We start from the raw sequence: 13085 nt of genomic DNA, 5'->3' as shown, positions 1-13085 counted from the left end.
ATGGACTATAGTACAAAATACAGTCCATAAAATAGACTAGAGACCAGACTATAAACTGTAGTCCAGATTTTAATTGAGACTTAAGACTGTAATCCATCCATATTATAGTCCGGGCTATATAATCTGCAGACAATAGCCTTGTTTATAGACAGATTATAGACTACAGTCTAGATGTTGTAGTAAATTCTATAGAATGTTTAGATAATAATTTAGGCTGTATAGTCCAGTTTATAAATTGTAGTACAGATTATGACTATAGACCTGACAGTAGGTAATAGACTAATCGAGATTATTGTCGGGGTTGTATAGTCTTCAGAATAAGATCCAGTTAATAGACTATAGTTCAGAATTAAGACTACAGTCCAGACTACTTCTCTTATTACAGTAGTTAAGACCAAATTACTTACTAAAGGCTAAAATTCATAGCTTAAAACGTAGTCCATTCTGTAAACTATAGTCCAGACTATTAACTATAGTCCAGAGTATTGATTCACATTTAGTGCAGTATTTAGGAAGATATACCTTATTTTCCAGTCACAGTTTATAGACTATAGTTCGGAATTAAGACTACAAATATAACTATAGACCAGACTATAAATAATATACTAATACAGAGGGCTTTAATTCAGAGTATCAAACATAGTCCAATCTATAAACCATAGGCCAAACTATAAACTGTAGTGCAGACTAAATCAATAGTCCAGAGTATTGATTCGTATTCAGTGCAGTGTTTAAAAATATATGTATTAGGACTAATTTCCATTTTTCCCGTTTTTGTCGGCAAAGGTTTTAGAAAATAATCAAATTACCTTTACTGCAGAGATCTGAATAACATTCGTCTTAAAGTTATTAATGAAATCATTAGAATGGGAGAGAATAAAGAACGTACAAATTTATCATTAAAGTAATTAACCTAATCACACAGCTGCGTTCATATCAATAAAATCCCTATCTAATTTTTTTATATCTTGTACAGATAATGTTTAAACTAACGATTAAAACGAAAGAACTTTTAAAATAAATAAAAAATATCTTATATTTAACTATTATAAATTGGTCCTTCGCTTATAGTTGTTACAGCATTTTTAGTAATTCGCTTATTTAATAATTATTTTTTTTTTATATTTATGGCTTGCTGTGATTTGTAAATGTTTCATAAATTTATATTATGTTTGCCTTTTTCTATAAAGGAAAACTGTTAACCCAAACTTTTTGAAAAAATAAAACTTCGGAAAACAATTTAAACAACAGCCAGCCAAAAAAAAAACTTCACAAAATCTTTTTAATTTTATAATTAAACAATTAAAAAATTTATTAAAAAAATAAAAACAAAAAATCGCACACAATATATATTTTAAAGAAAATCAAAAAGAATATCCTAAAAATAAACTTTTTAAGCCATATTAATTGTTAAGTCCTAACACGCACATTTTACACCTTATATTAAACTAATATTTTTAAAATTATACATTTTCTCTATTATAATTTTTTCTTTTGGTTTAAAATTATATTTGCATTTAGAATATTGTTATATGAGTTTTATTTGTTTTTGCAATTTATAAACTATGTATTATTAAACAATTTTTTTTATATATATTAAATTATTATATGATAAACAAATATACTATTTAAAAATATTAAAAAAAAATAATTATCATTCTTATGTAAATGTATTATTTATCTATTATTTAGTGTTAATTTGTTTTTTTTTTTAATTTCACTTTATTTATATTTTTTAAAATTGTTTGTTGTATTTCATAACTTTATCGCTGTATCAGAGTTTATTTATATGTATAAGTATATTATATATTTAAACTCTATACAACGTTTTTAAAATTTATTTAAATACATTTAATTTTATTTGACGTTTTTCTTTTTATTATTTTTCTTAAAAAAGTTTGTATTTTATGTGTGTGTTTTATGTTTATTCATTTAGAAAAGTAATAACAATGATGAGCGATTTTTTACAATTTTGTTAATAAAAATGTTTAAAGAATTTTAAGCTTCACTGTAGCTTGTAGCTTGTGAAATTACTACAGCAGTGGCCGGCAGATTTAGCATAGCGGTGACGAAAGTTATCTGATATTTAAACGTTTAAAAATTAATAAATTTAAAACAAAATTTACTTTCAGTAAGTTTTTAGCTTTTTAAAAGTGCAAGTTGTCATATTGTTTTTCTGGCCTACACGGTGGATCTACGTTTATAATTTTTTTTAAAATGCAAAGTCATTTTATGGTTTTTATATGTTTTAAGGAGTTTTCAAAGTCTTGATTAAAATTATATCTTGTGTACAATTTAGTCTTATAGTCTTGGTTATTGTTCAGACCATTCAGTTAACTATAGTTAAGACTATAGTTTAGTCTATAATCTTGAATATAGTTTATACTATAGTCATAACTATAATTAATGTCTATAACATAGACTATATTCTTGACAATTGACTGTAGTTCAGATCATTGTTCCAACCATTGTCTTATCTCTAGTTAGGACTTAGTTTAGTCTATAATTTTGACTATAGCTTAAACTATAGTTATAGCTATAATTTATACAATATAAATGTCTATAACATAGACATGAATAGGCAGACACGTAAATCGGCTTGGTCTCACTTTTAATGATCATTGTCGCAGTTGCAAAGACAGGGAAAAGGAAGAAACAGTCTTTCATCTCCTCTGGAAGAAAAGAGAAACCGCGTCCTTGGCAATCACTTCATATCTAACCTTGGTCAGATATCTGAGTTTAGGCTGAATGATATTGTCAGATTTCTTACAGCTACGTGCTGGATCTAATGCTACAAATACAACATTTGCCGAGTAGAGTGGTCCGGTCAAAACGGAGTCTCTTCGATTCTAATTGAAAGTTCGCGCGTAGTGAACTATCACGTAAACCAATTAACCATAGCCTGGAGTGTAACTAAGCCTATAGTCCTTAGTATAGTTCTCTATAAAAGCTATTCATCTTAAAACATGCTATGTACATATACACGGTTGTTAGATCTTGCAACGTCGGCAGTAAAATGTGCAAAAAATGTCTAATAACACTGTAAACTTACAAATTTTGTAAGTAATGCTTTTTCTGACAACGTTGCATACAAAAATTATAAGTTCAGACGATTGTTAGACATTTTCTGAAGATTTTGCTGACAACGTTGTAAGATCTGACAACCGTGTATTACGGCTTATAGTCTAAACTCAAAGTTATATATAGACAAGATTATTATCTAAATCATAATCTATACTTTGTCATATTAATCACACCTCCCTTAGACTTGTCTATAGTTTAGTCTATAATCTTGTCATAGCTTTTATTGAGGTTATAAACTTACAGCTCAAAAATCTTGAATACAAGAGAACCTTTAATATTTAATATATATTTTCAGACCAGATTAGACAGGCTAACCCTTTAAATCACATAATCTCACAATTGCCTTCTAATTTAAAAACTTTTACAATATTTACAATTTTAAAACGTTTTATTTATAGAAACACTCATTTCCGATATAATTTTATCATAAATTAAACCATATTCATTATCATAAAGAACGTATGTATGTACCATTTTATATTCTTATTGCAAAAAAAAAGCACACAAAAAAATCAATTCAATAATAGCGCCCACCCACCCCATTCTGCTGGAAACTTATCTAAAAATTACGCACCCAATCTCAATACAAAAAAAATATAATATAATAAAAAATAATCATATATACAACACACACAATAAAACACACTCCACTATTATGTATTTTAATAAATGCTTAAAAACTTGTAACAAAAATTTAAAGAAAACAAAAAATCATAAATCGTTTATACTTTCGAATTTTTATAAAAATGTATGTACTTCATTATTGTCATGCATTAAAAGAATACGATAAACATTACATTACACATTTTCGGTTTATTACTCACTCATCCGCTACTCCATTTTTTTCACTTAGTCACATCTTATTCGTAAACAAATCAAATAAAAACCCTAACCTAATATAGTGTGCGAACTGAACAGGTTTGACCAATAAGTGATTTTGGCAATTTGACTTCATATTTCACCTGTTAGATACCAAAAACAGTTATGGGGACAATAGGTGAAAAGTCGACAAAGGGCAAGATGTTCAGTCATACATTACGCGAACATTAAACAAAACGTACTGCTGCATTTTCGCTGTAAAACTTGCAACATCAAAACATTACTTAGATACATACACAGTAATACACATAAGTATGTATATAAACATGTTTATATACATGATTCTAAAGAAAAATAAATAAATACTTTTTCCAAAAGCGTCTTTATATAATTTAATAATAATAAAAATTAAAAATAATACAAAAAATATTTATAACAGTAAAATGACCGTTTGAATGAAAAACACAAACACACAACACATTTATACATTTTTTTATTTTATAATTTTTGAAATAAAAGAAAAAAGCCCAAAAAATATAAAACAAAATAAATTTATGAAAAATGAAAAAGAAAATTAATTAAATTATTCAATAATAATAATAATTATGATAATGATGATAAAAATGAAATGAAGGTGAAAAACAAGTATAATGAAAATAATAAATACATCTAAAATAAAACTCATATTTAAAGATCTGTAATTATAAAAAATTAAAAATAAAATTTAAATAAAAATACATTTGCTTAGTTAGTGTAAAATATTTTTTAATTATTTATTTTATTTCTTTTGTTTAAATATTTTGTTTTTGCATTTAAAAAAAAATGTTCAAATTATGTAAAATATTTGTTTTATAAATATTTTTATAGGTTTGTTGGGAATACGGAATGAATTTCTGTATGGTTAAGTGGACTTGTAAACTAAACGGTTATTTTAGTAAAAATATCGGGGGTTTCACGAACAATTTAATTGGATTTAATAAAATAATTTTAGTTAAAAATTAAACTAATATTTTTGGAGAAAAATTTGATTTTTCACATTTTGAGTGAAAAATCAGGTTTTTAGTAAAAAAATCTAGTAACGATTTTAATATACAGCAAAGCAAGCAACCTATTGTTAATGAAAAATTAAATTTTCGGCGAAAATTTTGAACTCTTGAAAATCGTATTTTTAGTGAAAAATTTAATATTTTGAAAAAAAAAGAAAACAGTTAAATTTGTGTGAAATATTGGTTGGGATTTGACCACAATAATAGATACTGTTGATTCGTTCTATTAGGGAATTTAGTAGTGTCGAATTAAGATCATTCATCATTTCCATCCAGATCGGAATTATTTATATCCTACACCACGATAGTGGGGAGGGTATTAGGCGTTTGTGCTGATTGTTCCTACACCCACCTTGTGCTCACGCTAGAGATTGAAATTTTCAAGATAATTTAATGAAGTTAGGCACATACTCTTCTTTTGATCCAAGGAATTCTATCCATTATTTTGCTTAGCACAACCGTTCTACTCGAATGGGGCTTTTGGGCTTTAATACCTTTACCCCCATATGAGATCTTTTATATAATTTTTTTCTTTTTTAAAAAAATATATCTGATTTGCAGAATTAAGTTAAAAAACAAGTTAAATACTCCGTTATTTGAAAATAATTCACAAAAATAATTTCACACACAAATACAGATTCTCCGCATAGAAACCTTATTTTTGTTCAACACCAAGTATGAAAAAATTCTAAATTTCGGAAATTATTCTAAATATATGTTGGTGCTTTGTTATTTGAAATTACATAAGGGTTAAAAAGTTAGTGATTTCTTTAATTACAATTTAATAGCATTTATTCAACGTTAATAGCATGTATTAACATTTAAGTCCCTTTTCTATATTATATCGCTAGTTCTATACGTAAAGTCTTACGTATCAACGTAAAATCCCATAGTCTAAAGGTACTTTTAGCCGTTAGCGTTCAACTAGAGTTGCAATAGAAAGGTCTTACTAAAACAATATCACAGATGTGCTAAAAACGTACAAAATACTAACTTTTAGTAAACAACTATACGGCAATTCTATTTAATTATAAAGGATGCCACTGTTTAACAAAAATAACTTCAAATTCCATGAAAATATTAAAAATAAACTGGAACTGATAATTTTTATATCAAAAATTACGTTAAATATATTTATATTAAATATAGAAAAGCATTTTTTAATTATTTCTCTTTAAGGCAAATAACTTGTATAGTTTTACTAAACTAAATGTTGAACTTTCCCAAAGCCGGCTCTACCGGCAAACCATTTTCTAGATCTTATTGATCTGGCATCCCATGACTTTGTTTAGCAGTTCGCGCGTTTTTCTGTCATTTTTCAGAAACATTTTTTTATTTGCTGTAGCTTTATTTATTTTTTCGTGCTAAATAAAGTGGAATAAATCTGGTGTTTTTATTATTATTTTAAATTTTAATTATTGTTATTTACTTTGAATTGTAAAAAATCTCAAGTGCAAGAAAGATTTGCGAATAATGCGCAATTCTACAAGTGGTAGTACACCGAAAACAAATACGGTCCAAGATGATAGTGTTTCCACAAACAACAATGCAGAAAAAACTAGTGCCAAAAAATTAAAACAAGCACGGCTACCATTTAAAGTTATTGCCCCTGGCACATCGCCGGTTGGCTCAAAAACCACTGCAACACCACTAACAACTGCAGGGGACAAGGATAAAGATAGCCATTCTACAGATGGTAGAAAGCGTAAACTGTCTTATGATGAAACCGATGATGATGTTGCTGGTGGTGCCGTTGTTGTTATTGATGCTGACGATAATGTAAGCAAAGAAAATGTTGAAATTTTAAAGGCGGCAACTAAGAAAAAGAAGACCAACAACAATGAACACACCACATCGGAGGTTGTTGTCTCACTTTTGGATGATGATGACGATGATGACATTGAAGGTGAAACCAATAATGAAGATGTTAATAATACATCTGTTATTAGTGCTGTGGGCAAAAAAGATTTAGCTTTAAAGACTCCTAAAGCTACTGCTAAAGACAAACGAAACGGTGCAGGAACACCACAAACATCTAGCGCTCAAAAGGACAAAAATGGCAGTGCCTCAAAATTACAAATTAAATTACCCTTAAGTGCTGGCAAAAAGAAACGTAGAAAATCAAAACTACAACAATTGTCGTCACTCAACAACTCAACAGCAGAAGGTTCTCATAATCACTCGACACAAGAATTATCGAGTGATGATATTGAGGAAATTGCTGTTGAACAAAATCCTCAAAAACGTAAAAAATTAAATACAGAATATGATGTGGATGATGGTGATAAAACAAAAAATGTCAAATCTAAGAGTGATGAACAGGAACAGGTGAGTGTTATTTGTTTTATAAATTATAAATTTAATTAAATATGTTAGTGTGTTTTATAATAATGTTGCATGCTTTATGAAAAGGGCGCGGTAGCAAAAGTAAAATTATACCCTAGGAAGTAATATTATAAAAGGTATTTAGTATTTTGTAGGATTAGCGAAATTTGTAATTTTTTCTAAATTTTTTTTTTTATTGTTTTTTTTTAATGAATATTTAAAAGTTTATTGAAAATCAATTTTTTATAAAAAATCAAATTTTTGTGAAAAATCAAATTAATCGTGATAATCGAATTAAAGTTTTGGAACAATTACATAAACTATTTTTAAAGAATTTCGAGGTTACTTTCTTTTGGATAATTTTGCGAGATTGTACACATATCTATCTAGTATATATGTATGAATATTGTTTGGCTTTGGGAGTTTCCTCAAATGGTTTAGTGGTGTTAACATATGTAAAAAATATTCAAAACATCGAGGCTTCAGATCTTAGTTTGCTAATAGTTATACCTACAATAAGTAAGATCCATAGAAATACATATATGTATGTTTATTAATTTTCCTCGAATACATGACCCTTATATGTAGCAGCAAGTTAATAGCTGTCGAAGTGCTTCTGGTAACTAACCAATTGATTTGCTAACTATCGAAGCTAAACATTCTGTAATTCGTCCTTTATTATCATATGCTTTTGTACGCAACTGTACAAAAAACTAGAAATTTTCTTGATAAATATATTTTTTTAATTTTATTTAAAAGGAAGTTGAAACCATTGCCTTAGACTCTGAACCCGAAGAGAAGAAGACAGAAGAGGAAGAAGTAAAAGGCAAAACAACTGCAACAACAAAAGCATTAAGTGGAAAAGATAATTCAAAGAAGGAAAGTTCCAAAAAGCCTTTCGAGCAAAGTATTAAAAACTGGACAGTCAATAAAACTACCCACAAAGAAAAAGAAACCAAACAAGAACTCAATAATAAAACTTCTCCACAAACTAAAAAACAATCACAAGAAGAATCTTCCGAAGATGAGGATAAAGATGAAATACAAAAAATTTCCAGTTCATCAGATGAGGAAAAAGTCGAAAACCCTGAAAACGATAAAGAAGAAGAGTTAGACGAAAGTGTTCTAAGTGACAATGACAATGAGGCCGACGACGAAAGGGATCATTTAAATGGCAAGGGCGCTAATAATTCATCTGATATGAGTGAGAGTTCCAAAACAAAACACAACAGTACTCTAGAATCGCTTAAGGATGGTAAGTCCATGAAGTCTACGTCTACGAAAAATCAAACACCAAAACAAGCTAAGCTTATGGAACAAAGACGAAAAGCACGTGAAGAGAAAGAACGCAAACTGCAGGAAGAGAAACAGAAAAAACAACAGGAGAAAGAAGAAAAAGAATTGGCCAAAAAACGTGAACGCGAGGAGAAAGAAGAACAACGTCGCAAAGAGCGTGAAGAAAAAGAAGAACAAAAGCGCAAAGAACGTGATGAAAAAGAACGTAAACGTCTGGCCGAGTTGGAGGTTAAAAATGAAGAAAAACGTAAAAAGAACGAAGCAAAAGAAGAAGAATTGCGCAAAAAGGAAGAGGAACGCAAACGTAAAGAGCAAGAAAAAGAAGAAGCTGAATTAAAAAAGAAAAAAGCGGCACAAGCTTTTACAAAATTCTTTGTGGCGAAAACTCCAAATCAAGCACAGCTTAAAAATGAGGAGGATAGCAATACAGGAGATGACAACAAACTGTTGGCTTTTAGACCGTTTCAAGTTAAGGGTGATATGAAACTAGCGCCGGTGATACGTAAAATTTTCACGCCGGAGGCCAAAAAACGCCTAGACAGCCTGCTGGGCTGTAGAAATGATGATGATGACGAAGAAGAGGATGTTGTAAGACGCAAACCTCTGCCAAAAACTCAATTGTATTTAAGTGAATTACGTTCTGGTAAAATATTGCCCGGCAAGTGGCGGCGGCCATCAACAGAATCGAAAGATGATGTCATTCTTGTGGGTAAGTAGAAATTCTTTGCCTATTTTATGTTCTCTTTGTGTAAGAAATGTTAAATAATGTTTTATATATTTTTAGAAGATGAATTGGAACGAGTTGGTCAAGAGATTGTAGAGGATACACCAGCCTATATACGTGAAGAAATGCGTGTTAAATTCTATAAATTCCATGATAATCGTAGACCTCCCTACTATGGAACGTGGCGCAAAAAATCAGCTGTGGTTAAACCTAGAAAGCCTTTTGCTCAGGACAAGGTAATTAATTAAAAATTTTTAGGTTTAAAGATTTGATGATTCATGTCAATTTTATTTTATTTTTAGAAATTCTTTGATTACGAGGTTGATTCCGACGACGAGTGGGAAGAAGAAGAACCTGGTGAATCACTGGAGGATGGCAGTGATGACGACAAAGAAAAGGAATCAGAAGATGATGACTATGAAGTAGATAACGAATGGTTTGTACCGCATGGTCACTTGAGTGATGAAGAATTACAAAACGAAGATGAATTCGGTATGGGCGATGACAATACGCGAGAGGCACAAAAGGCTAAATTGCAAATACTACAACAGGAATTCGCCCAAGAAATGAAAAAGAAAACAGAAAAGATAAAGCCCCGCTTAATAGGATGTATATGGGCTGACATAAACGGCAATCAACCGGCGGAATGTGCAAGAATATTATGGGATACTTTGGAAAAGAAAGCCATGCTATTCACAGAACCACCACTCGTTGAAGAACCAGAAGGAGACAGATCCGCTGAACCCTCCTTATCACCTTCTGGCGCAACAAATGGAAGTGTGGAGAAACCTAATGCGGAAAAATTAAAACCTATAAGTTTATCCGATAGCATGATTAAAGATCTTATACGGCTGTTACATGGTAATAATCATTCGAAAAACTTTTTAATTAACGAATTTATCGCCTATATTGAGAAAACAGAGGAATCTGTTAAAAATGGAGATTTACGCAAACCTCTAAAATCAGTGGTACGTGATAAAATCGATGAAATGGCTGAGTGGCAAGCAATAGATGCCACTGCTGCTACTATGCTGGAGGTAGAACAAGCCAACGATGATGCTGCCACTGACGGTGCAAAAAAGAAGAAAAAGGCCAAAAGACGTTTGTGTTGGGTAGTTAAACAAGACAGTTTAAATAAAATGGATTTGCCGTCGTTGGAACTACAAAATTCTTGGGAATATACGTTGCCACCCAAATTTGTAAAGTCCGACAAAGAGGTTAAAACCGACGAAAACGAAAGCACTACAACTACACCTGTTGTAGCAGAGGATAGTGCAAAACCCAAGAATACTGCTGCAACATCACAAATAACAAAATTTACAAAAGTTCTAACGGCCGAAGAAAAGGCCTCAAAATTACAGAATTCACCTGCATCAACAGCGAATACGTCATCGTCTACTGATAAATCTGGCGGCACAGAGACAAAATCAAACACACCCACCACATCGAAAGAGAAAAAACGAGTGCCTTTACTAATGTCGGTAGCCAGGGGTCAACAAATTCCTACACCAGCTAAAAATAAGTTGATCAGCCAATTTTTACAGCAGAAAGGCAAAGATAACGCAAAACCCTCCTCTTCGCCAACAACAACATCAACAAGTAGGTCAAAAACTGTGATCTCGCCCCAGGTGGAGGATGACGATGTAGTGATATTGGACTGATGTATAAATTTCTAATACGAGAAATGTTGTCTTGTCGTAAGGTTTTTACGTTTTGTTGTTTATATATAGCATACGTCATCATCGTTGTCGTCAGTCCCCTCGCCCCTCTCTCACTCATTTAAATATAAATATATACTGAGTAGGTAGGTGCTTAGATATGTTATATTCATATATGTATGTTAGTGTTGTAAGTAATCATCATTCAAACCTTTTTTTAGTTTATCTTTAATTCTTAGAGTTATGTATTAAATAATTTAAAAAGTTTACAAGTTGAAAAATCGTCAAATTACACCCCCTTCCCGTATAGTTGAAGCCCATTTAGGATAATTTTTTAACTAACATTCATATTTTAAATAATCGTTCGAAACATGTATTTCTAATGGGACAGTTTTTTTAACACAAATAATAAACAAAAAGATGCAGCTTATTTAATGCAAAAAAACTGGTTAAATTATTAAATTATTTCATATTAACGTTTTGTGACGCAGAAGGAAGTTGGTTTTTTTTAGAGTAAATGTTTAGAAACTTGGCATCACTGTTGTAGTGTAAAAATAGCGCCATCTATTGTTTTGATTTACTTTATTTCATAAAACTAGAAATCGATGTGGCAACATTTAGCTAATTTTAGCACCGGCTTAACAAAAACAATCTGGCAGCTCAGTATATTTTAGCTAATTTTTTAAACAAGCTGGCAGCTTTAAACAATGTACAAGTGCTACCAGATCGTTCAATTTAAGCTGGTACCAAAATAAGCGAAATGTTGCCACATTGATTTCTTGCTTTTTTAGATTACAATAATCAAGCCAATAGATGGCGCTAATTCTACAGGTAAACAGTGCTGCCAAGTTTATGAGAAAACTTATTAGGTAATAACGAAAAAACCGTTACATTTTTTTAATTTTAATGTGGTTTACACACAATTGTTTATTTTTAAACTGTTTTTATTATAAAAATGTTAATTGACATTTTATTTAATGTATTTTCTTCAAAATCATTTATAAAAATTTATTAAAATTTTCTGAAAAAGGAACGACGAAAATATAATTTATCGAAAATGAACTTCTTTCAATTCTTGTTCATTATTTTTATTGTTGACCGTTACATCAGCTAATGAATTAAACCATTCATAATGATTTAACCATTCGTGAACTTTTTTGCCAAAAACATAATAGGGCAATCGCAGTTGAACTTTATCACCCTCCTCTGCTATACTACCTTCATCAATCTCATCATCATCATCACTCACCTCAAACGACTCTCCACCACCGCTCCATGACAAATCAAATGCCAAAATTGCATGTAACAGAAATAAAGAACCACAACATAAAGCCGCTACACTTTGTGCCTTAGAATATTTAAAAAATGGATGTGGCGGCTGTGTCAATTCCACTTCTTCCAAATGCTCCTCCTCAATATCGTCCGCAACATCGGCAGATAAATACATTAAATGGAAATCCTTTTCGGCATGATACATACTATTCAGTGACACCAATATAAATGCTATGGCTGCAATACAATTTAATAAACCTTCACGCAATGCTGAGACGGGCTCTTTAAGGCATATACTTAAACAACCAAACATGGCCATTAGAGAAAAACCACCAAATACCGCTACATATGTATAGTGACTTTGTATGTAGGTGATGTTTAGGAAACCGCGTGCATGATAACCCAAACAACACAAACCCAAAATTGATTCAATTATTTTAAAAGTAAACCAAACACGTTTCATTTTGAATGTTTTTTTTTTTTTTTTTAATTTGAAATTGATTACCAGGTTTTTGTGAGTTTTTTTAATTTTGGAATTTTTTAGGGGGTCCAGTGTTTTCTTTTAGTTTTTGTCACCTTCAAAACTAAAAAATATAATTGTTTTATAGAACGATTCGAAATTTAGATAGATAGTTCCGTTTGCATTTGTTATTGAAGAAAAAGTATTCCTGTATATTTTGTGTAAAAGTTTCGTTCTCTAGCTAAACTGTTTTAGTTATTTAAAATCATTATTTATTTATTTTTAATAAAACTATATTTTCATTTTTCCATTTTTTTTAGTTTCATAAACATTTAAAACATAGTTTCATTAATATTTTTGTCTTTTATATTAGATGTTTTATGTTGGAGCAAATTATTGTT

General features: G+C 30.2%; 2 protein-coding genes across 2 annotated transcripts; one reads left to right on the top strand and one right to left on the bottom strand.

Annotated features, from left to right (window-relative positions):
* Positions 1-4682: 4682 nt before the first annotated feature.
* On the top strand, positions 4683-11219 carry LOC111682983 (chromatin assembly factor 1 subunit A). Its single transcript, XM_023444987.2, has 4 exons — positions 4683-7277; positions 8034-9279; positions 9355-9530; positions 9597-11219. Exons 1-4 carry the CDS (start codon positions 6423-6425, stop codon positions 10953-10955), a joined length of 3636 nt encoding a protein of 1211 aa, XP_023300755.2. The 5' UTR covers positions 4683-6422; the 3' UTR covers positions 10956-11219.
* Positions 11220-11915: 696 nt separating this feature from the next.
* On the bottom strand, positions 11916-13085 carry LOC111682995. Its single transcript, XM_023445001.2, has one exon. The coding sequence runs from the start codon at positions 12685-12687 to the stop codon at positions 12001-12003; it is 687 nt and encodes a 228-aa protein (XP_023300769.2). The 5' UTR covers positions 12688-13085; the 3' UTR covers positions 11916-12000.

Source organism: Lucilia cuprina, chromosome 3, assembly GCF_022045245.1.
Source record: "Lucilia cuprina isolate Lc7/37 chromosome 3, ASM2204524v1, whole genome shotgun sequence".
Classification (NCBI taxonomy): Eukaryota; Metazoa; Arthropoda; class Insecta; order Diptera; family Calliphoridae; genus Lucilia; species Lucilia cuprina.
Note: the sequence above shows the minus strand (reverse complement) of the source record. Positions and strands in the feature narration are given on the sequence as shown.

Excerpts from the sequence above, each read along its gene's own strand:
- LOC111682983 (XM_023444987.2), top strand. The coding sequence starts at position 6,423 with ATGCGCAATTCTACAAGTGGTAGTACACCGAAAACAAATACGGTCCAA. Across the intron at positions 7,278-8,033 it reads AGAGTGATGAACAGGAACAG|GAAGTTGAAACCATTGCCTT; the intron begins GTGAGTGTTATT and ends TTTATTTAAAAG. Across the intron at positions 9,280-9,354 it reads AGATGATGTCATTCTTGTGG|AAGATGAATTGGAACGAGTT; the intron begins GTAAGTAGAAAT and ends ATATATTTTTAG.
- LOC111682995 (XM_023445001.2), bottom strand. The coding sequence starts at position 12,687 with ATGAAACGTGTTTGGTTTACTTTTAAAATAATTGAATCAATTTTGGGT.